Source organism: Malurus melanocephalus, unplaced genomic scaffold (assembly GCF_030028575.1).
Source record: "Malurus melanocephalus ecotype Western Australia unplaced genomic scaffold, MMel_1.1 scaffold_11, whole genome shotgun sequence".
NCBI lineage: Eukaryota > Metazoa > Chordata > Aves > Passeriformes > Maluridae > Malurus > Malurus melanocephalus.
The window spans coordinates 3,494,891-3,519,737 of record NW_026623243.1 but is presented as its reverse complement, the minus strand read 5'-3'; the positions used below and the strand labels follow the sequence as shown (position 1 = coordinate 3,519,737).

Sequence of the window (24,847 nt, the reverse complement as noted above, 5' to 3'; positions counted from 1 at the left end):
CTCAATTCTGCAATTAGCATCCTGATTCACCTCATACTTATTCATTTCATCAAGTAGCTCTGGTCAGTGTAATAGCAATAACTTGTAAAACCACAGAGCATCGGAGAATGCTTTCTCATCTTTCATTGATTAACATTTAACATGTTTTCAGTGCATTCAGTGTCCCAGGTGACATATTSTCATGTTCCAACATCTCCTTTCAAGCAAAATGAATGTAGTTGTCTTTGACTTTATTGTTTTGGCTGCCAAAGCATGCAAATGGATGTTGACTTTAGTGTGCCTGAGTTTAGGCTGCATATGTCTGCACAGTTCATTTCACAAGAGCATCTCATTGATGCTCAGAGGGCAAAAATATGTATTTTGAAATTTGTGAACTTCTGAGTCATGGGAAACCAGAGCCATGCTCTACAACCATCTGTGATTACAGAACCAGTTGYTCAGTTAAGTTTCAAAGGCGTGGGTTGTGTCAAGGAGATAACATGCAATATGTGGTGTAGGTCACCTTGGTGATAATTTTGAAATAAATTCCGATTTCTGAATTTGTRGCTGTTACATTAATTGGGAGACAGGTTTCGGCTGATGCATCCTTCTGAGTATGAGCAGTCTATCAACAGCGAAGGCACCATTTGGAGCTGATAATTGTTTGCAAACATTTGTAGGAGTTCTGTGTAAGTATGGAAAAAGCTTCATCAATCCTAAACACCCTGCTTACGTTKCAGAGTATGGTGCTGAGACCTCAGTGGCTATCTGTTATTTTGGTTTTGCCTTAGTAGGTTAAATGTTAAGCATGGAAGGTGCTTCGTTAGGTATTCAAAACAGCGMGTAAAGAGTGCAATGGTTTGTCAGTGGAGAAAAGTTGGGTCTGTGTCTTCTGAAGTACTGATATGCCTCTTCTGTTTACATAAAATAAGGGATCCTGTTAATCAGGATGCAGGCCATAATATGAATGTACAGTGTACAGGCTATACTGGCTAAATCGAATATCCATTGCTAGTGAAACTGCTGGTTGAGGATGAAAGGAAAACAGCCCACTTAATGCACTTAATAGATGCAAGTAAACTTTTATTGTTTCATCTCATGCCAAGCTGATGCAAGCTGTGTTCTGGCCAGGGATACTGGTGTTAGAGGACTGATACRTGAATCTGTGACAGTCTTTTGTGTGTGTTTGTAGCTTATGTCCTGCACAGGTCAGTTTTGACTTAGGTGTGGCAGGACGTGTGTGAGGTGTGCTGTATTCTCACTGGAGGACTCCCACTTTGTTGTTTGGTAGTTTGCTCCCAAATTTGGTCCTTAGCCTACCTCTTGTCTTTCCTGCAGCAACTTTAGAGAAACAGGCCTGAGTGTTGTTGCCTTGTTACTATGAGGAAGTGCTGTCCTGTGGGGTGTGTGGGGATCCCAGAAGAACCTATGATTAAAAATAAAGGAAAATTCAGATTGGAAAATTGAAATGCTTTGAGAGTTCCAGCAGCCTTCTAACTAGCTGTTTAGCTACCAGAGGTCAGACCTGTAGATGTATTTAAACGTTCATATACTGCAGTTTCTTATTTGTAAAACAGGGAAGTACATACAATCCTATTTCAGAGGCTACAGAATTAAGACTTTGAGTACTAAGAGATGTGTGTACCTTCTGCAATGTTAGTGAATATTGTAGCTATCAAAAGCATTAATAGATGCATTTAGATTTGTTTGTTGAGGGGATAAAACAGAAATTTTTGCCTGTTCCTTTTAATAAAAGGTGGAACAARTTGCGGTAGTTTGGTAATTCCTTTCCTCATTTCTTTACTAACTATTCTGGTGTGTGTGCAGCACATAGAAAATACAGAGCAATTACAGGACTACACAGAACTTTTGTTTCCCTCTTGCAGTATCAACATGTTGAGGAAAGCAAGTGCTGCTTCTGAGTTTCTGTATAGCTCAGAGGAGGAAAATATTCAATAAAAATCTTCTTAAAAAGTAGCTGACTAGGTTGTTTTATAAGTAGAAGCATGAGAGATTTTTTGAGAGTTTTTTTATTGGTTCAGTTGAATCACTGTCTGAAGAAAGCAAATTTAGACAAGACAGTAAAGGAGCAAGTTCAGTTCTACTGTAGGAGGATAGCATAAGGAATTGTCTGTCCACCCCTGTGTGGTGCTTGAATYTTCCCAATGAAATTAAATGGGAAAGGGTGTTTTGTTCTTTAMCTTGCCTTGCTAGAAGTCCTGATTTGTGAGTGCATGTACCTCTTGCGTTCTTGAGACTGCAAGGTAAGAGAGTTTCAGATGCCTAGATATGAAGCTAGAACCGAAACACTTTGGTCAGCTAAGACTATCAAGTATGAAAAATGAGCCGGTAGTTCRTGAGAAGATTTCATGCAAAGAGGAAGCTCTGCTGAAGCTGGTTTATATTAGGAAAGCTGAAGGGGTGATGTGAAACAGCATGGCAGGGAGGCCTTTCTCATTCTTCTTTGTCAGCCTCTGTGCAGGATAAGCATTGCTTGAAGATATTGAACTTTCCTGTGTGTTCCTTTCTGAATTTGCTATTTTGGGAGAAAGAGAATAATGTCCATGTGCACGGCAGTGCTTTTGGCAGTAGCAAGGCTGTTCTGTGTGTGCTGTCAGGACAAGACAACCTTGACAGGAAATAGGTGCCTATCAGTGGAGATGAGTCATGTGTAAATTCTAGGCTTGCAGTTTATTCGGTGGTCTCAAAAATTCCTGTTTGGCTGCCTAGTTATCTTAAGAGTTGGGAAAAGGGCTTCATTTGTTCACACATACATACATGAACAATAATTTTTAATGGCCCAGTGAATGGCAAGCCCCCTCAGACTAACAAAGATGCAATGAGCACAAGAATTCCACTTGCTAGGAATAAAGGTGTTTGAGTTGGGGATTCAGTCATCAAGGAGTCCTTTCAAGAGAACTTCAGATGCAAAGCCTAGTGTTGCTGGATTACAAGGAGCAAGATCAGACTCCTCTTTGTTTCCTCTAGCTCCAGGAATTTTCTTGGTGGCACTCACAATAGGAGAATGAATCCCCAGTTGAGACAGTCWCCTGGCAGATAAGAGAACAGAAATACTCTTAATCTCTGATCTTTATGCATGCATAGAAGCTGCATCTCCCAGTTCATCTGAAAAAAGTGCATTGTCATGTCTGAGATTTTCAGTATGTGATATATCTCACAAGGGTCTCTTACAGGCCTTTGAGGTAGCTGGAGGAGGGAAATTTGATTGGTTTCACATGTTCATGCCAAACCCCATAGTAAGTAGAACTTGAGGTTATGAGATATTGTAGTATACATATTAYGGAATACCGTAAATAATTGTCTGAACAGGTTTTCTTGCCTGTAGCTTTTCAATTTAGGATTGAATTTCCTTCYGTTTCCCTGGCAAGTTCTGCTGACCATCTCTTTTTCACATGCGCCTCCTGTAATCTTCAGAGATCTTTTTTTCTTGGAGGAGCGGTGCTGTGCATTGCACCTCTAAATGCCTGTGAGACTCTTCTGTCTTTGCCTAGATTGTTTAAAATTCACCTACGGATGAACAAGCACAAACAAGATGCCTTGCTAACTGGTGTTATTTCTTGTCAGGAAAGTAAATGTTAAAAAAAAACAACAAAAGTATGTGTTGAAAAGCTCATAGAGACATTTGGAAATGTGTGGATCTGAATTGTTCAGATATCTTGCCAGGATTTAATCTGAAATAGCCCTTTTTGTTGCTATTGGACATGGTGGGAGGAAGTATCCACAGATATGTGTGCTTCAGTTGGTTATCTGTGAACAGCAAGGTGCATTCAGAGGCTTCAAGGTTATATTGCAAATTGTATAGCACACAGACATCTTCTGTGAATATGTAGATGTACAAGGGTAGTGTCTTTCATGTGAATGAGCTAGGTCAGCCTGGAGTCCAAGGTATTTGACTAAATCCCAAAATGGATTTTTGCCAGCACTGCTGAGAAGGATGCTGCTAGCTGAGTAGCCAGSCTTATTTGTACTCTGGTGGATCCAGAAACAGGTCTTCCGCATGGAAAATTTCACCCCCAGTGTAACTTGCGCAGACTTGAGCACCTGAAAACAAGATCATAGAATTCTGGGGTTGGAAGGGATCTTAAAGTTCATGTAGTTCCAACCTCCCTCCAGTGGATAGGAACACYTATCACTAGACCAGGTTGCTCAGAGCTCGATCCAGCCTCACCTTTAACTCTCACAGGAGTAGAGCATCTGCAGCCTCTTTGGGCAACCTATTCCAGTGCCTCACCACCCTCACAGTAATTTTTTTTTTTCCTAGGATCTAATCTAAATATACTCAGGATCTAATCTAAATATACTCTCTTTCAGTTTGAAGACATTCCCCTTTTTTCTGTTAATACAGCTCTCCGTGTTTTTTRTAGGCTCCCTTCAGGTACTGGAAGGTTGCAGTTAGGTTACCCTGAAGCCTTCTCTTTTCCAGGCTGAACATCTCCAATTCTCTCAGCCTTTCCTTGTAGGAGAGGTGCTCTAGCCATCTAACCATCGTGCTGGGCCTCCTCTGGATTTAGTCCAATAGATCCATGTCTTTCCTGTGCTAGGGAGCCCAGAGTTGGATGCAGCACTGCAGGTGGGAGAATCACTTCCCTCGCCCTGCTGTCCATGCTGCTTTTGATGCAGCCCAGGAYGCAGTTGGCCTTATGTGCTGCAAGCACAGACTGCTTTCTCATGTTCAGTTTCTCATCCCCCAGCACCCCCAAAGTCCTTCTCAGCAGAGCTGTTCTCAGTCCCTTTGTCCCCCAGCCTGTTTTGATAATGGGGCTTGCCCTGACCCAGGTGTAGCACTTTGTGCTTGTTAAATCTCGTGAGATTCCCATGGGCCCTCTTCTCAAGCTTGTCCTAGGAGAAAATGGTGGCAGACTTGGCTGTCATTCTGGCTGCTCACTGTCTCATCTGGCCRTCAAAGTATTGTTCCATGGGTTCCCTGTGGAGGCTGGAACTGGAAACCACAGTGAAACTGTGAACTGGAAGCAAACAGCTTGTTTTCTCCAAAGGTACAGGTCAGTTAAAAACCAGTGCTAGTTAGCATGAGTAAAAATTGAAGATCTTTCTCCCCCCACCAGTATTAGACATATAATTTTGTTAGAATGGGATGAGGTTTTCTAAAATGTCACTTGTTGGGAAAAAATACCACGTAGTTCTTCTATATAAAAGTTCTTTTTTTAAACCTTAACTTGCAGATCATTATTTTGAAGAGCATTCTGTAGATAAGAGACATGTTTTCAGATGCCAGCAGGCCTTAATCAAGCTGAGAACTTGAGGCTGTGTTTAGGGCCAGCTGATTCACTGGCAGGAAAGTATTGTGCTGTTTTTGCACTCAAGCCAATTGAGAACCAGAGCTAAGCTTCAGAGTATTGGTACACTCTGAATGATGTTGTAGTTGGACAGGTATTTTCTCAGAGGGCAACTGGTTTCAGCATCTCCGCTTCATGCTGTTCCTCCAGTTTTGCTGCTGCAGTTCTTCCTGCAGCTGTTTGATGATCTGAGCTAAAAATGTCTGGGGTGGGGGAAAGGTGATTTTTTTTAACCTGAGTCTGCTTTCCAGTCTTTACTGCCTAAGTCAACAAATAATGAAACCAGTCTCTCAGAGATGGGACAGGATAAAAAGAACCACTGGGTTCATTTAAGCCCACAAAACTGACTGTCTGGGGTGAGGTGCCCTTGGGCTGTGTGTCCCRTTGCAGGTCTCAAGGCAGGGTTTTCCTTCTGTTGTGCTCCTTTAGATCGGTCCATACCACATGAGAATTGTGGAAATACTGAAGCAGAACAACAGTTCAGCTTCACCTGYCATTTCAGCTTAATCTGTCATCCAGGTTTCCACGACTTGACTCCTTGGAAGGCAGGAAGGCATGGCCCTGCTTTTAAAATTATATTGTACCTTGTAGCAAAACCACTGGAGTGCTTACGTTGCCTGTGCAGACTTCTTGCATGTTTTTGAATGGTTTGTTTTACTGAACCTCTTGGACTTTGTGCAATGTGTATTTTTTGTTTTAATGAAGTATTTGCCTCGCAGCTCAGGAGCTGTGTCTGTAGCTGTTGCCTGCTTCAGACATGGGACTCTGTTGGGTTTCACAGGAATTTTCCTCCAGAGACCATGCAGAAGCCAGGATCTTGGACACTCCACTTTTTTCTTGCCCAGCCTGCAGCTGTGATTTGTGGTTTGCCAGCTGACCATGAGCAGTAGACAGTGTGAAAGCACAAATTGCTGAGATCCCTTTGCTGCTTGAAGGGAGATGTGCCAGCAGACACTGCTGCTCAGGCAAATGCCCTTGTAAAGAATTTTTTTAAGCAAAGCTAGAAAGCAAAGTGGCTTTCTAGAAACCAGGATGCAGAGCATTAGTCTAACTACAGGAGACTATTGTAATTGGAGAAGGCTTGCCGTCATGTTTGTGCACTGAAATRTGCTGTCACCCAGATGCCAGTGAGCTTTTCTCCAGCCTTACCTGACCACAGGGCAGGAGCCAAATTTGTCTTTCTGCTCCTTAGAGCAGGAGTGCAAATGTGTTCTATGAATAAGTTGTTCAGGATTGCTCTCTGTATTTAATAAAATAGATCACTGTTCACACATACTGTGAAATAGCTCAAAGGGAGGTAGCCCAAAAGGCTGTAGTAAAGAAGCAGCACTTTCTTTGAGTGCTTCAGTTTTAGTGGGCTAGCAGTGAGAATAAGCAGAATGAGTGCTAGTCATGCGTTCAGTGTCTTGTGTAAATCGCCTCAGAGTACCACCCAGGTACGGTTGTAAAATCTGCCAGCTTCAGGGAGAACCTCASACTTTTAAGATTGCTTCTTTCATCCATACTGTTAAACTAAGAAATGGAAACCATTCACTAAGGGTTTGGAAACCTAATTTCATGGTTTTTTTCACACAGATACTAGCTGACTGATCTTCTAACCCTGGCATATTTGTAAATATAYGTGATCACATGATGCAGTTAAAATRAAGTGTAACTATAGGTGAATATCAAGATTGTGACTGCTCTCTATTCTGTGCAGCAGTGAAGTAATAGTGGTATTTCCTAAAATTTGCATAAAAACTGTCTTGATGTAGTTTATTTGRACAAGACAGAACTACTGATCTACTTGAGCAAGGTTTTTGTTACTGCAGATACTGTGCTCTAGTTTAGAGCCCTCAAGAACCATACTGAAATAGGCTAGTTACACTCTGCTKGAGTAGTTGCTATTGATTCGTTGTTATTTTAACAGCAGTACAGTTGAAGAGGTGACATTTGTTCCTCTTCAGTTTGCTGCTTTTATTGCTTCAACCTTTATGAGAGACTATATAGATACATCTGCTTTTTTACCCCCTTACAGTTCTTGAGCAGTTATTCTGAGTTATGCCATTAATTTTTAATTCTCTCTCATTTCTCTTTACTTCTTGCAGTTCTTGTGTGGTTGGTGAAAATAAGCCTACACTGCAGGAATGCAAGAGGAGCAACAGCCTGAGGTAGGGCTTGGAGATGAAGTGTGTATCCCAGTACAGTTGCAGGGAAGGTCAAGGCTGAATCAGCCAGGTTCTTCTGCTCATTCCCATGGAAGTTCTGCAGATTCTTAGGATTGAGAATGCCAGTGTGAGACCCCTTTTAAAAAGGGGGGAGGGTGTGTTGAATGGTATCTTTTTGGACACTTCCAGGTTCGTTTCAGAATCCCTTTCCCTGCAGATGCAAAAGCTAAAATGGGCCTTGTGTATTAATCTACTTGCAAGAGTGGAATTGCATAAAATAGCCTAACTTCTGAGATTAAACCCTTAGGAGGAAAAGAATTTTTGTAACTTTTATGGAAAATTATAGAAATTAATTATATATGAATTATAGCATTGTACATTGCTTAAATTTCTTGCCAAGTTAAACTGAGATGCTTTTTCYGCCCTTTCTGTTCCTTTTCTTCTTATTTCATATCCATATGCCTCAAAACCTTTTTCTGGTATAATAAATGAAACTCAGGAAATTCTTATTTAATGAAGTATATCAGTTCTTTTGTCCTGTTAATTAATTAAAAAAAAGAAGACTCCTAATGTGGTGGCTTAGTGCTGTTCTCATTGCAGCATTGTGATGTTGTGATGACAAAGCCAGCATAAGTGACAGGATTAATTCCATATGTTACAGATGGATACATTTTTCCAAAATATTTTTGTGACTAGACTTAACGTATGCAAGCGGTGGAGTCAAGCCATATGCTGTGATCAAAAGCTGAGCTGGTGTTAAATTGCATTTGTGAATGTAATTGCAATTTGCAGTGTAATTGCAGTTTGCAGTTGTCAAGGAACAGACTTCTACTTTGTAGTGAAAGGATGATGTGTTGCTGTGAGTATTTTAAACTTTGCACTGTAAAACTGTTGTACTTTTTGAGTTTACTCCATGAAATGTATAATTAATTWTTCTTTGCCTTCTGTGGGGCTATGGTAAGACACTCAGGATTTATATTCTGAAAATTCCTGTTTGGCGTAATAGAATGCAAGAAGAAAATAATTACTGTTGTTGAAAGCTGTTAAGAGTTGGATGTGCTTTGTTCAGTCTTGCTTAACACTTTACCAGGTTAAGGACAAAGTAAATAAACCAGTCATTTTAGATAAAAAGCTGACATCCTTCAGGAGAGTTTGGCTGCCTCCCTGCTGACTTATTAATATTGCCTTTCATTTGAAAAGTACTGAAATGATGATGGGTTTTCATCCTGTCTCTAATTTTTTGACTTAATGTTGTTCAGAAATTCCAAATTCTTCCAATGATCATCCTTATTAAATTTTGAATTAATGTAGTTGTCTAAAGGTGGTTTAAAATTTAGCTTTCTCCTATTCCTGAGTCTCTTCTGCGCTAACTCTGTCTCTSTGGTTTTAATGACATTGGCTGAATGACTGGAATTGCTTGAATTTTATGCACGGGTTTTAAAACTTGCCTGTTAATTAAAAATAAGAAAGGTTTTTGTTGGCCAAAGAGCTGCATCATATACTTCTAGTGATAATATCTAAGAGTCAGTCTTCAGGAATTTTTTCAATTAGCTTCTGTTCCTTTAGAGAGCAAAACTCCGCAGATGCATTGTATCTTTTGGATTTTGATTTCTGAAATATATAAAGTCATCATTCATGTGAACTTTCTAAGATTTTGTATCCATATTGTGTAATTGCTTTACACTTATTCCAAAAAAATACTTGGCCTGAGTCTTCTGGAATGGATATGTTTAGTCTTGTGAATACTGATTAACTTTGTCAGACTTCCTGACAGACTAATGCTGACTGGTAGTTGAGTCAAATAGTATTAAAATAATCAGAGCACATTATAGTTTTCAATACAGAACGTGCTATAGTATATTAGAGATAAATTTGTTCTTTTTRTCTGGAATCCTATATATTTAAAAACTCCATGTCAGGTATAAATACTATCTTTTAAAATARGCATGAAATAGTGAGTTTTTAATACATTCTTTCTCATACTCAGGCATCTAGGAAAAGATAATTGTAAAACCACAGATGTTTTGAATTGTGACACTGCTTAAATTATTTACTTGCTTGAATATTTTATGTAGGTTCAAATTGAGTAAACTCACAAAGAGAAAGATGTATTAAAACGTTTCATTATAATTCCCAGCTCCTTTTGAATTTTTTTTCATACAGGCTGCTGCAGATCCAATGTCGTCCTCTGACGCACCAGAAGATGGCCCAAAGGAAACCTCAAGTGTATCGCAGAATTTCTGTATGTTTCTGGTGTGACTGGGGAGGGTGTATCACATTGGAAGGGTAGTTAAGTAAATGTCTTTGCCTTTTCCTYACCTAAAAAGGACAGACCTGTTAGCACAAAAGGGAGATGCTAATAAAGTCATAGCTGGCTTAATCTGTTCTTGATTTATTGTAAGGCCCAGTTGTGTAAATCAAATTTCAAAAGAGCAATGACATGTCAACTGTCAGTTTGCTGATCTCATACTTTCAAAAGTAAATATTTTTWGATTTAATAGATATTCAGCTATTGTCTTAAGCTCAGTCATTGCTTTCTGAGCCAGTGATGTGTACGTGTTTGTTGGGTTTGACAGTCTGGCATCTAGTGATATGATGTTGATCAGTTATCCTAAGGGGACTGCTTTGCCCRTACCAACATGATAATGTGTTGATACAAAGGCAAGCCTTCAGATGTGGCAATAGAACTATTCCAACCAAAACTGTCTTGTGAAGCCTAGGAAGAGTATCTTTTCTTACCTGTTATTGGTGAGGATCAGATAGTAACAGGCATTTCTTTCTCAAGAGGAGAAAACAAAGGCTTAGGATTTGCTTTATGTATATTTATACACTGTTGTGATATTAATGTATACAGTGCTAATTTGTAACAATAAGAACATTCAGATTGTGCTTTCTGGCAAATAATAGGCTCTAAACCACCTTAGGGCAAGTCAGCGTGTAATAGCAACATTGCTGAAATTGCTGAATAATTCCTAGGGATCTCAACTTTCATGGGAACAAACAGAGCCGTGACTAAAGCTATTGGAAGTGTATGCAGACCTAAAGAAGCAGATTAATTTTTTATATTTCTTTTTTTCTCCAGATATAGAAGTTAGTTCAATAAAAAGCATAGCTGCTCCTGAGAATGTTTTCCTTAATAGTGTCCTTAAATTATAACATCTGGTACTGCACCATTATAGTATTTTTTCTTTACGTGAAACATTGTTCAGTCCGGTACTGAGTATATGTGTGAGGTGAAAGTTTGAAAAATAAATAGAAATTATACCCTTTAAAGGTTATCAAATACATGGAAACCACTTCCAGGTGGGGGAGTCTGAACCATAAATGGCTTTAAGCTAGGAGAGCATTTGGGACAGGTATTACACACACTTCCCCATGAATTATATTCTCCCTTAGACAGGCACTTTTGACCATAGTGGAAGGCAGGATATTTGCTTTGGTGGGTTTTTGTTCATCTATTATGGCTTTTATGGCTGCTTTTATAATTATGTGACTGAGAGTGCTACAAATGCAACAGCCTTACCTTTTCTTCCTTTTTCAGTCATATTTTCTTTACCTKCTCCTTAGTATCACCATCTGTCTTGGATGCAACATTGCCTTTGCTTAGACAGTACTGATTGCAACACACCATGTTCTTGGGTATTGACCATGAAGTAGTAGGTTGCTCAGATTCTAAGAAGGATGTTGAAAGATTGCTTTTGTTTTTTTTGTTTGGGTTTTCTTGTTTGGTTGGTTGATTTTCTTTTCATTTGGTGGGGATTTTGTTTGTTTGGTTTTTGTTTGGGTTTTGTTGGTTTTTTTTGGTTTTGGTTTTTTTTTTTACATAAAGTCTTATGAGATAAGTATTTGTGGGACAGAACTGGGGCCAGAGCCACACAGTTAAATCAGATTCATAAAATGAATGTGTGGTAGGAGCCTGTAATTTATCTGCATCTTTGACATCCTGCCTACAGACTGTTCACTAATCTTTTTTTTTTTTTTTTTCCCTGGACTTATGATCCTATTCCAGGCTTCTGGAGACCACTTGAGACTTCTGCTAACTTGTGCAGCAGCTTGCCAGAGAAAGAGAGTTGGTTGGAAACAAAACTCTGCTTTCCTGCTTGATACATTTTTTTCTAAGATACTTTATAGCTTAAAGATGAGTCATTCAAATTGAGTTGTATTTCCCATTGAGATAGTGTTAAAGCTTCTCTGTCTCAGACAATGAGCCTATCTGGCATTTAACGAGCAACTGTGATGGAGCTGGTAGATCCTCCTATTTTCCATATCACAAGCTTGACRCAGAGGGCTAAACTCAGATTGTACCATTTTGATCATAAATAGTTGTTGAATCTAGGGAAGAATGATTGGATTTCTGACTTAAATACCTCTTGAGGTTTAATATTCCGTTGTGTACTGGTCCCTGGTGTGTTAATCACAGAAAAGGCTAAGGCTGGTAGTGTAGGTATCCTATGTGCCAATATGTCCAGGTGACTTTGCTGTCACATTCACACCAGTGTACATGTACTGCTGTCATTTATATAGATAAGAATCCCAAAATGGAACACTTTGAGTTTAGAATTTTAAAAATGCTCTATTTTTTTTCTTTTTTTTTCCTCTAATGTAGTGTATACCTTTTCTAAGTATTCTTTGCTTCTCTGTCCACCTCACCTGCCACACAGCTTCTCTCTTTCCCTTACTGAACTGCGTGGACAACCTGTCCCAGTGTCCACAGGGTAGGAAACCTGGACTGAGACCCATGCTTGGAGGCAGCCTCTCCAGTGATGGCACTCTCAATGATGTAGCTTCAGAATTGAATGTAAGATTACAGTGGTAAATCAATGGACTTTTAGCTCTGCTCTGCTGTTTAGTGGCGACATTTTTATTTTCTGTTTTACTTACCTGCACGTTATATGATGTGTGCTTTTCTTTTCTATTTCWTTACATTTATAGCTGATGCTGATGCATTTAAAATTCTTCTGGAGATGAAACTGAAGAAGAGGCAGAAAAGGCCTGCTTTACCAAGCACTGTGACTGAGCTTGACACTGAGGATGGTTCTAAAGTCTATGTGGTTGGAACAGCCCACTTCAGTGACAGCAGCAAAAAGGATGTAGTAAAGGTAAATACKCAGTGTGAGCCCCTCAGCACATCTTTATAATGTCAAATTAGTACTAAGTAGAATGAAATCCAGCTCTCAGACTTGGTTCCATGCTGTAACCTTCAGGTTCTTTTTTTCTGGTTGCTGTTGGATGGCTAACAGCACTATGGGGTGGGAGGCAGACATGTTACAGTAATGATTTTTGATGCAATACATTGCTATCCCAGCTCAAATATTTGCCCTTAAATAAAAAAGTCAGATACAGTGCCGGTGTTGAAATGAGAAACCTCACTAGTGAAGCTTACATTGCCTGTGTATTTGGCTGTAAATCSGTGCCACCTAAAATTTGGATTCCATTCTCAAGCTGCAAATGGGCCTGAGGCCCTAGTGCAAATGGAGACTATTTCATATTGTACCTTCTGCAAACTCTGCAATTTAGAGTGACTTAATTGTCCAGGAGCTAGAGGGATGTAAATCTTGTAAGAACAAGGATTGATAATTCTGGTACGAAGTGTATTCTGACTCAGATTGCAAATTATCACAGAGTTCGGTCAAATTAATTTTGTGAGTGTGAAAAGTTTAATATGAAGTGCTATTCCCTGCTCCCCTCTCCCGCACAATGTGTTCACCATTATCCTGTCCCAAATCATCCAGTTACTAAGGCATTTTTCTGTCACCTTCCTTAATATTTTTCTCAATTCATAGATTATTTGGAGAAGTCTTGTTTTCTGTTTTGCTGGGTTTTTTAATTGAGAATGATTGTTGAAATGTGCTTTTTAAGTCCCTTTTCTCTTTAAAGTCTTGATATTAGCTGCATTTCTGCTTATTCCTTTCTAAAGCAGTATAAATAATTTCGTCTTTTTCAGACAATACAAGAAGTGCAGCCTGATGTAGTTGTGGTGGAATTATGCCAGTACAGAGTTTCTATGTTAAAGATGGATGAAAAGACATTACTAAAAGAAGCCAAAGAAATAAATYTGGAAAAACTTCAACAAGCTATAAAGCAGGTATGATTTTTACAGTGAGAATTTAAGCTTTATGTTAAGAGCAATTTGTCAAATTGCAGTCAAAATCAGTGTTCCCACCAGCTGGGAGTCCAGGTTAGGTTCCACACCTAATATTGTTGACCTAGGTGAGAATGCTATTTCAGTGGCAAAGCTAAGTTTGGGTTATTTTTTTTTTTCTTTGTTTTCAGATGGAGCATTGAGGACTTTCTTTTTACTGTGGGATTGTTTAGGCAAATTGACCTTCGCAGGAATCCTCCGTGCATTTAACAGCTGCTCCATTTGCAGGACAGAAGTTTAGCTTTGCAATTGTAATGCTCTGGTGATATATTTAAATGTAGTTATTATTCCTGCAATCTGCATCTGTATTAGGACTATTTAAGGAGCACTTAGTTTTGGTATTTTCTGTTTAGGATGCAGGAGGAATGTAACTAGTGTGTTGCTCTTTAATTCCTACCTGCTAGTCTTTTGAGTAATTCCTAACTGACAATAGGCCCTGAGGGGGAGTGTTGAAAAATCTGGACTGAAAAGTATGGGATTCTATTGAAATTATAACTACGCTGGCGGTGTGGTGTGGACATGTCTGGGATGTGTGTGCAAAAAAAAWGTCCTGTATTTTTTCAGTTTCACCTAGTTAGCTTGTATTTAAATAATTTTAAGGTAGGCACAGTGAAACAACGCAGGATTGACTTAAAAATGACAGGATGTATGATTAGAATGGCAGTGTGTGGTCAGTAGTAAAAAGAATTTCGGTTGTATGGTAATTGTATATTGGAATTGCTTTATTGATGTAATTGGGGGATTTCCAGGACTGCTCCCCCCATAGGAATATAATCTGCATCCATGGAGAARCACTTTCAGTGGCTGGGGACTATCCAGTGTGTGTGCTTTCAGAGAGGCTTTCTGACTCGCAGAGTTAGGCAATAATGTGTCTTTCCTGTTTTCTTTATTTATGCCCTATTGAAGGAAAAGACATTGCAAAACACTTGCATATTGCATGCRTTGCTGCATCTAGCTGTTTATTTTAGGTAAAGTGGATTATTCTGATGCATGTAGYCAAAATGCATGTTCACCATAACTGGAGCAGAATAGCCAGGGGTCTTCTGACCTTGTGAACAGGCACAAAAACTTTTTTTTTTAATACCAAAGCTAAATGGAACAGTTTTTGCTGTGTTGAGTGGAAATAGACAATGAAAAAATAGCAGACTTTTTTTTTCTCTGATGTAAATTAATGTTGGCAGCTTTGCAATTACCACTTCTTACCAGGGCTTGAAGTGATCTTGTGTGCAGACAGTAGGAAGCACAGGCTCTGAAGCCACAGAACAATATAAGGATCCTTCCTATTGTTACAGTTCAGTATTAGTCTCCTTTGCCAACAGAAGTAATGCAAATAATAAAATTTGAACATTGGGCCTTTTAAAGAATGTGTTTCTGTGTCTACGGTCTCAACCGAAAAAACGCCCAACTTTTCCCCTTCAAATCACTAACAGCATGGATTATATAGGGAAAACCAGGAAGAACAGTCCAACTAACTCATGCCAAATTATAGTGTCTTTGTTTTCCTCTAATAGAAATCAGACCAGTTGGTAAGTTGCCCAGCTATGCCTTAGTTTCCTCCTCTCATTGTAATGTATCTTCAGGCCCAAAAGTTGCATTGGGCCTTCAACTTGCATCCTTGAGTTTGGAAATGAGGAAAAAATGCCCAAATGGCATCTCTTTACAATCACCTCCAGTTTTATTGCTTAATATTTATGTATTTCATTGCTCTTAATTGAAGCTGGAAACTGAACAGAATGTTAACAGGAAATATACATATTTGCAATGGGTCACTGGCATCCACAGCTTATCAAGCAATTGCTGCAGGTTAAAACCAGACTTTCTTTACCTCCTCCTTGAATTTCAAAACCCTTAGTGTTGTTTGCAGAGAAGTATCTGCTTGTTTTCCATTAAGCAAAGTAAAACAGTGYGGACTGGTATCTGGCTCAAATGTGGATAACCTGGAGATGTGCAGTAACARTTGGCTTAAACCCAACTGGTAAGAGAGGTTTTCTCTCAATCTTCTCCCCAGCTCCCTGGTTCCACTACTCATTCTGTATCCGTGCTGTGGCCCTGTGTTTGAGCAGGGCTTGGGTTTTTGCTGCATCATCTCCCTGTGAYTGTAAGATTGCTAGTCCTGGCAAAGAGGGGTAGTTGAGAAACTTTGCTCTGGGGCAGAAGAGAATGTGAGTTAGTGATGGCAGAATCATTGTGTAACCTCCTCTTCTTGTGTGAAGCTACCTGTGGAGGAATATGTTGTAATGTTAGTTCTGGCTGGTTCACCTTTTGCATTGCTGTGTAATACAGCCCTCCAGGGATAGTCCTGTTAAATAAAATGGATATAACATTAATTGGTAGATGATAGGTACGTCCATATGGACAGAATGAGGCTGCTGTCCACTTGCTACCTTCACTTTTGTTTTGAAGTATAAACTCCAGTGTGCTTGAAGCAGTTGGAAAACTTGTTCAGGGCTCCAGGTGTCAAGGCTGTGCTGCCTTCTTTTATGGGAAGTAGGATTTTTATAAGAATTACGAATGAAAGTACACGTGGTTTATTTCTGCACTTAGTGCTGGRTCTGTGACTTGTTACGCAGTCGAAGAGTAGCTCCAAAGCCCCCTCCAGAGGCTGTTTTCCCATACATAGTATTAAGTGTTCTTTGCCTGGGTATTGCTCTCTCTTCCCGCCCTTCTCACTGTCTCTATGTTAAAAATTGTGTCCAGTCGTGTATCTTCYTTAGCCATCTATTCCCAAGCCTCAYGAGTATTTGATAKGTTTAATCTCTTCTCRTATATTTGATATTTCTTGGCATATTTCCTATTTAAAGTATCTTGTTTTCAAGACAGGAGTCTGCTAAAGATKTACAGGAGTGCTTTCATGTTTCCCTATTGTTCCTTTCCTGGTAATCTGTCTTTCTCTTCTGGCTTTCTGGCTGCTATTGAACACTGAGTTGATAAARTTGGTGGTTTGCTTTCTCTTTCCTGTATGCTAATAGCTTTGCATCTCTCTGCCTATGCAGTTAAATTCCTTTATACTTGTGCATTTCTATGCTTATTTATGGCTGTTGCATCTGATCTACAAAATTATTGCAAAATCTACAAAATCCACTCAGGATTTAATGTTCTTTTGTGGTCAACTTTCCATTAAATTAAACATGGAATAATCTGATACAGATAATAACCTCCTTTACTGTTTTGCTTTCATCATTTTTTGTGCGTTTTTCTCTTTATCCCCTGACAGTATCTGGCTGGCCAATTGTTGCTGGTTGCTGCTACATAYGGCTGCTTGTCACCTTTTATCTCCTTGATGCTAAATAAATATGGCAGGCACTAAGTTTCATGCAGGTTAAGAGCACAGACAACTCAGAAACACTTCAAAGATGCATTCCTCTGTTAGCCAACAGGATGAATCTCCAGTGTAAAAATACAACTTGAGGCACATCAATCCTGAAGGAGGGATCAGCCAGCAAATAACTTCAGGCTGCATTATTCTAATTTTTTTCTCTTTTGGAGCAGGGGCATTGGGTTTTTGTTTGTTTTTTGCTTTCGTTTTTTTTTTTTTTCGTGAGATCTTTTCTGAACTTCTGGAAACCTTTGTTCCTCAGGCACTTTTATTGGATCTCAGGGACGCTGAAAACACTTTTTCTCCTGTTTCTTCCTTGTCCCCAGGAACCCAGCACTTGACTTTCTGTAATGCTTGCTAGTTTGTAGTATAAAGCAGCTAATTAATTGTTTTTGAAAATCACCCCTCCCTTTTGCCAGTTCTGGTCCTCAGTGGCTCTTGAGTCCATTTAACTGCACAAACCACCCACAGCCTTTGGAGAGGTCACACAAGCATTGAATCTGGCACAGGGTGGGTCATTTGAGCAAAGGATRGAGACTAGGACCTTTCTCTGGTAACTTCTAGCAATAATATTAAGTCAGGCTATCCTGTGTAGCCTCAYCTTCAGCTGTGTGAAGCTAATGATGTGACAGGAAATTAGCCTTTGTTGAGGGAAGGGGCCGTGCCCCTTTTGGCAGCATTATGGACTGATGTCAAATTGGAGATTTATAACCAAGGGACAGGTAATCTTCATGCACTGAGTCTTAATCATAAAAGTAACTTATTGAGGACAGCCAGAGCTGGACAGAAGGGACAGCTCTGAATAGATTTGAGATGTTTTTCTTTCTTTTTGTAAAAGGTCAGGAAAGGGCAGTTTTGCATAGGTATACATAGGAGAATTTTTTTCTTTTTCAAGAGAAGAGTTTTCATTTTAAGTCTCAATTCAAAAAAGCAATAGAGAGCCTTCAGTCTCCTTGTGGGACTGAGTTAYACTCAGGATTGTGATGTCTCTTCTAAGATCTTGTGTGCCAAAGTCATACATTGCAATTTCTTGTGCAGTGCTTAGATTCTCTGTGTTTCTGCATCTAACCAGTCCTCACCCTAGTGTTTTTCAGGATTGTAGACATGTCTGTGATTAGACCACTGGCAATTCAGTATTTCTATAGCATGGTGTTCACTGTGCATTCAGTGGAATATACCCCTGTGGTCCCTTTATATTTTTGTATCCAGATAGATCAAGAAAAAGTAAATGCACAGTATGAACTGTTTTACCATTAAGTTATTCAGACACTTTCTTCAAGCAGGCAGATGAATATAGACTGAAATATGTCTGGCTATCCTTCTTTATTTTCTTAACCTGCTATACATTTTTGTTGACAGGTGGAATACTTTGTCCACACAATGAGATAAATTGATAAAAACTGGAATATGAGCTGTATTGATCACTGAATTGGCTCCAAAATGTAGTTTCAGTGCATTTTTTCATTAAAATAATTAATGGCTTTTTTTTTCATTTCTGTGAGTAGTGAATTCTTCAGYCYGTTGATTTTTTCTTTTTTTTTAACRTGTTTTTTTCCCTCTTCTGCCAGAATGGAGTCATGTCTGGATTGATGCAAATGCTGCTTCTGAAGGTTTCTGCTCACATCACAGAACARCTGGGAATGGCTCCAGGAGGAGAATTCAGGGAGGCTTTCAAAGAGGTGCGAACTTGAAATGGCTTTTCTGAGGTCAGATTACTGGCCTTTTCCTTCCAGAGTTGAACTCAATAAAACCATTTTGTTATTGCCTAGAAAAGAGCACTCTAGCCATACCTCTGCTGAAGCCAATTAAGTAGTAAAAATAATTTTCAACTTCAAAGTGTACCTTAAGGTACAAAGATTTGTAGATGTAAGTGGTGTGAAAGCAATTCCAAAAAGGYTTCAAATGATAAGGGGTTTTCCTGCTGATATTTCTGAGGACATTTGTTTTCATTAACAATTTAGTTTCTTTTAAATAATTGTTTTTGAATTCTGAATATTGATCAGGTCCCACTATTGGATAGTGGGATAGGTCCCACTATTGTTGCTGTCAGGATTTCAGGCTGTGAAAATCAGCTTTAAAGGATTCATGAGATCTGACATGTTCCATTCATCTGGAAGGACTGGGAACATGAAATATCTGACTGGCCTGTTAGTCCTGTATGGTGTTTTAACATCACCTTTTGTACTACTTGCAGTTGTGATACCTGCAACTAAATAGTAGCTGTGTGTCACACTACTTTTTTTTTTTTTTCCTAGGAATATGGGATACTAGTTTCTGTGCATGTATCCATCTTTCAGAATGTATCTTGCTATTTTTGTGTAAATTATGTACTAGTAAAGAAACTGAGAGAACATTGGTGATAAAGAATCTGGAATAATTTGGTGTATTTATCCTTAAAAAGAAATCTTCTTCAAGGTTCATTTTCTTGAGCATTCCAGACCAGAATGAAACATTTTAAGAATTTCTCATTGTAAGTGGGAAAAAATAAATTAGCTCTGTCCTATTCTAAAGWGATTGCTGAAAATTTTTTAACAGCTCTGCATAAGAAAGATTTTCCTAGAAATTTTGTACTGTGCTAAAATTTGTCAGTATGAGTTAACACCCAAGTCTCACCTCACATTATCATGTGGTATCTGGTATCAGTTATTTTTTCATAAGCTCTTTCTTTAATATCCTGACAAATCGGAGGTGAAAGCAAAATAATCACAGTTATTTCACTACAGACTTTATTCAGAGCCAGATAGATATTGAGCCCCATTGTCACCTTAAGTAGTAATAATCAGAAGCTTTCTACTTCAATGAAAGTAACCTCAAAGTTGTGGCATTACAAGGTAATGTGTTTAATACCTTCTACATAGTGTAGCTGATTTACTCCTTTATGAAGTAATGTAGTAGTATTTTGTAAATTTTATTTACCGCAAAGCTAAAATAATTTTTTATGTTGAAGTGTGACACTACTTGCTCTTTTTTAAGATACCATATATAACACAGTAAATCATTAATGTTAGTTAATAAGATTGTGCTGTGCTGCAGTATGAAATGCTGACAAGTTATTTGTATCTTCTCTTTCAGGCCAGTAAAGTACCTTTCTGTAAATTCCACCTTGGTGACCGACCCATCCCTGTTACATTTAAGAGAGCAATTGCTGCACTTTCCTTCTGGCAAAAAGTCAAGCTTGCTTGGGGCCTTTGCTTCTTATCTGACCCCATCAGGTATGAATAAGCACCCCATATGTTTTATGTTTGGGGTGGATTATTCAGTTCTTCAAGTTAACCTTAGGATGAGGGTACCCTGCTGATGCAATTAAATTTGAAGTTAGTGAGAAGGATGAATATACAAACTACCCTGCAATAATATGTATTTTTTGAAGTGAAGGCTGTCTTTCTGATCCTGTGTCAGCTCTTTCTTTAATTGTCTTTCAATGCATTAGTTCCAGGTGAAATGTAAGATTAAGTGCTGGAGAATTCCTACTAAACTTATAAAAAACTTCTTTTAATTATTTTTTTATTTTTATCCTGAAAACAAAACCTTTCCCACCACTGTGTGTGGTGTATGGATATTGTAAATAAAAGAGAGTAAAGGCCTCAGTACAATAATTTTTACATCCTTAAGAGTTCCAAAGTCTTGGGCTTTCTGTGCTAATTCACATCAGGATCAGAGCACCTTGAGAGCTAAATTTGCTGTCTGAACAGATYTGTGGAACAAGAGAAAACTTCAAGACTCCACACGTTCATAGACTTCAAATAATTAATAGCTTTATAAACATGCATTGTTATGAAGCCTTTCCTTATGTTACTGTTTCTTAGACAGCCATTCTCCTGCTTTCCCCTGCCCTTCAGAGACATCTCTGATCCAAGTTTGCACACTCTTTCCACAAGTAGGTGTGTGATAACTTACTTGAACTGGCTGAGAACATGTGCACAGTTGCTCTGCTAAAGTCAGTGGCCAACTACCAGACTTGCWGTGGTGGTAGATGTGCCAAAAATGGATTCCCTGTGCACTTGGCCCCTGAATTTCAGGGCTTCTCTCATAGCCTGTGACTGGAACTCTGCAGCTCATGCAGTGACGTTTTCCAGGCTTTTAAAATAAGACCAGGGCTAAATTGTAGAAAAAAACCTGTAGCTGTCTTGAACAAACCTTCTGTTTTGCAGTTTTAACATTTACTTAATTGTAACTTTCTGTAAATACTTGATATTACATTAATCTGTAAAATGAGCTTGACTGTCTTTTAAGAACTATAATGCACGCACCAAGTTTTCTTACTACCTTTCCCTTTCTTACTACTGCTTCTCTAATACCTGCATGAGATTATTTGCAGACTTTTGGGAGGCATTGAAGGGTATATTTCTGTGCATATTCTCCCATTATTTGTCCATCCTAAGAACATTTTGGTTTTCAGTCTCAATGGGAATGTTGTTATAGTATATGCACACTACCTTCCTGCTGCACCTTGGCAATAACATCTCAGTTACTGTCGTACTGTTGATTTTTACACATAACATGTAGATAGATTTTGGGGTTAAGGAGAAGCCTGTGAGATTGACATGACCCTGCCTTGTGTGTCAAGCTGTGATTAGTTAAACAGAGCCCATAGACACCGCCTAACTGAAGAYGTAATTGGATAAGAAGGTTCATGGGCAAAGGCTCTGGGGGGGCAGAGAGCCAATCTGTGTTTAACCCTGGAAAGTTCAGATTATAAAGTGGCACAACTTTTTGAAAATAGAGGATTTCTTTGAACCAGCTAGAAGAGGTCCATGTCCTCTGTCCCTCCATTGTCACAGATAGAGGTTGAAAGCAAAAGATATTTATATTCAGAAAGTTGCTATTAACATGAGATTCTATGGAAAATTGAGTAATAATTCAACATTGTCAATTGTTGATGTTTTTGGGTCTATTGATAGCTGGCATTTCTCTTTTCAGTTGCCCTGCTGACGTTTGTAGTGTCCTTTTCATCTTGGAAACTAAAGGAAGCCTGTTTGACATCATTCTTTAGTAGACAGTGATGCCAAACCAGATAATTTTGTTGATGCAAGCCATGACCCACAGCTGTGGGTGCAAACAGAAGGGTTTACAGCACCTATGAAAAGAATAAAAGCTCGTTACATTTATTCCTGCAGTTTTTATTTTTCATTTTCTGCCCATTTGCTATTCTTCTGTTCTGGGGATTGATTTATAACTGACTTCCCTGCGGAAGACTGCGATTGGCACTAGGAGCCTCCAGATCTCTTTCCATCCCCCCAGACTGTGCCTTATGGTGTGCCTTTTTTGTTCCTTAAGTAGAGTCTCTGTGTTTGGTGATCAGATCTGCTTCCTCAGAATAGCTCTGTGTTGGCTCTTCRAAGCTTATTAATACACACTGGAAGGGGGGGCACCATGGTAGCTGTTTTCTTTGAAGCCCTAGTGGTTTTGCTCAGTTGACTTGTCAGCTTTTAAAGTGGGAAGGGAGGAAATCCAGTTGAACTGGCTAAAGGCAAATGACCTCTTTTCTTTCCCTTTCCTTCACTGTAGAGGCATTGTTAGGTATCAGGTTTTACAGGTTTATGGAGATTATTTTCCTTTTGGAAAGGAAAACTGGGGGAGGAGAACTGTAGACCGTGTTTAGGTGGATAATGTGTATAATGCTCAATTGCTTTTATTCATTGATTTGTCTGTGTTGACCTTTGAAAGCAGAACAGATACTGAGGAAACTTCCTTTTCTTTCAGTAAAGATGATGTGGAGAAATGCAAACAGAAGGATTTACTGGAACAGATGATGGCAGAAATGATTGGAGAATTCCCTGATCTTCATCGAACTATTGTCTCTGAACGAGACATTTACTTGACCTACATGCTGAAGCAAGCGGCAAAACAGATAGAACTACCTCGAGCTTCAGAAAGTAATTGTTTTAAAAAAGAGATTATAATCAGCAATGTGTTCTGTGTGTACTGATGCAAAGTTTGATYCTCAGGAAATCTGGGGTGTTCTGTTCATGAATGCCACATGTCACATAAGACACGATGCTTAAAAATTTGAAAAGGGCTATTACTCTTCTGTTGAAACCACCTAGAGCAGTAGCCTCTAAGTTATGTTTCCTTTCTCATTGTGCTGTTTAAAACTGGAAAGTACTAATTAGCTGAACGACTGTTTCAAAAGGCAGGGATCTGGTATGATGGCACCAGCATGGGACAGTCTGTCTCACTTGCCTCATTATCCCATCAAATTCATTGTTGTCACTAGCTGCTGAGGGACTCATTTCCTGATAAATTGATTCTCTAATTCAGTACTCTTTATAGTTTGTTTTTTTTTAATTATAAATTGGGTTGCTAGCAACTTTAATAATCAGGCAATAATAATCGTATGTGACTCTGCATGTTTCAAGGTAAAGACATAGAGAAAAGTTGTATTTCTCTAATCTTTGGAAGTATTCTGCTGGCATATGTTACCTGCATGCCCTTCCTACAGATAAGCATACTGAGGTATGTTACCTCTTATTAAATATTTTAAGATGGTGATTGTCATCACTTCAGTGCAGAACTTCTGTTCTATTTGCAGTTCTGATTTAGAGCAACCCTAGAATAGACTGAGAAAAGGAAAATTAAAAAAAATGGTAAATATTTGTAATAGTTCTCATGTTTTCAGTACAGTTTTGTTCCATTTTGAGGGGGATGCTCTTCACATTTTYACTTGTTTTCTGGAAAAATCAAGATGGGTATTTAAAGCAAGACAGTGGAACTTGTATTTTTTATTTATATATTATGTAGAATTTCCCTCATAGGAAAGCAGCTAGATTATTATTACTTAGGAAGCTTTTTTGTGAATGGTTTTTATTGTGGCATGGTACTGTATTTTGCACTGGGGAAAACTTGCAGGAACCACATTTTTTGTTTTGTGAAATTTGGATGGTGGATGGGAGGTGAAGGTGAGAGCTGGCACGTGTTGCATTGGTCTGATGGTAGCTGGCTGGCTGCTGCATGTCACTGGCTTGGGTTTGCTGCTGCTGAGGCCACATCTCTAGGACTCAACTTCACAGGGATAGGTGGGGTCTCAAACGTTGTTCTCTGATTGTGAGTCCAAATCTTGTCACTTTGTGTGCCAGCTGCCCCTGTCAAACATGGCAGAGAAAGCTCTCTGTTCAGGAGACAGCAAAGAGCAGGGCTGTTCCTCAAAAGCAGCACAGAAACATGACCTACACAGAGAAGGAAAGAATTTAGCTTGCATCTGCTGAGCCTTTCACCCTGAGGCTGGAGTATGAAATGGCCAGGTCTGTTTATGAAATAAATGACTCCTGAAAATCTAGGAACCATGCTGATTTTTTCAGACTTTAATGAAAGAGGCAGTAGGTGAGATGAGTATGTAACAATACAAAGATTTCAGTATCTGGTAGCAAAAGCCCCTACATCTTGGAAAGATTGATTTTGTAATCTCACGCGTTACCTGTTTTTTTGTAGCTTGAAATTAGTTATTTTATTAGTTTCTTTCTTTGCACCTCTCTTTCTCAGATGAACCTAGAAAATATATCCCAGCTGTTGTAGTTGGTGTTGTTGGCATGGGTCATGTACCTGGAATTGAGAAGAACTGGAATTCTGACTTAAAGATCCAGGAAATAATGAGGTAACAGTCATCCTTTCCTACATGKTGTTGTAACAGCTTCTCTTGCTAAAAACCAGCAGTAACTAGTTTATTTGGAGTTTTTWTTTGGTTGTTTGTCACAGCTTGAAGCAGCATCTCTATTGTCATCCTTGCCATGTCAGCTCACTGACTTGTGCAGTGCTTGCAAATTGTGCTTACAGCAAAGGAAAAGAAAATATCAAAGGGAAGAAGTAAACAGTTGAATATGAAGGGAAGTAGAGATGAGAATAGACCCCTGTCTAGAAAGAAAATTACTGGTCCTCATTTAAGTCTTCTAAAATGAAAATTCAAATGAGAGCTGTAGAAGAGGTGAAAAGAGAACGAGGCTTTCAGTCTAAC

General features: G+C 39.0%; 1 protein-coding gene across 6 annotated transcripts in view; it reads left to right on the top strand.

The window, feature by feature from the left end:
- The window catches only part of TRABD (TraB domain containing), a 36,146-nt gene that overhangs the window by 4,640 nt on the left and 6,659 nt on the right, over positions 1-24,847 (top strand). For 4 of the 6 annotated variants that reach the window (XM_057378863.1, XM_057378879.1, XM_057378854.1 and 1 more), the window contains 8 exons: positions 7,382-7,444; positions 9,605-9,683; positions 12,374-12,540; positions 13,386-13,526; positions 18,468-18,578; positions 19,972-20,111; positions 22,603-22,775; positions 24,379-24,490. In XM_057378863.1, coding sequence (XP_057234846.1) covers positions 7,421-7,444; positions 9,605-9,683; positions 12,374-12,540; positions 13,386-13,526; positions 18,468-18,578; positions 19,972-20,111; positions 22,603-22,775; positions 24,379-24,490 — 947 coding nt within the window. In that variant the 5' untranslated portion in view covers positions 7,382-7,420. Of the gene's footprint in view, positions 1-7,381; positions 7,445-9,604; positions 9,684-12,102; positions 12,240-12,373; positions 12,541-13,385; positions 13,527-18,467; positions 18,579-19,971; positions 20,112-22,602; positions 22,776-24,378; positions 24,491-24,847 lie in introns of those variants that run through there. The other 2 variants (XM_057378890.1, XM_057378883.1) reach the window with 2 other exon arrangements.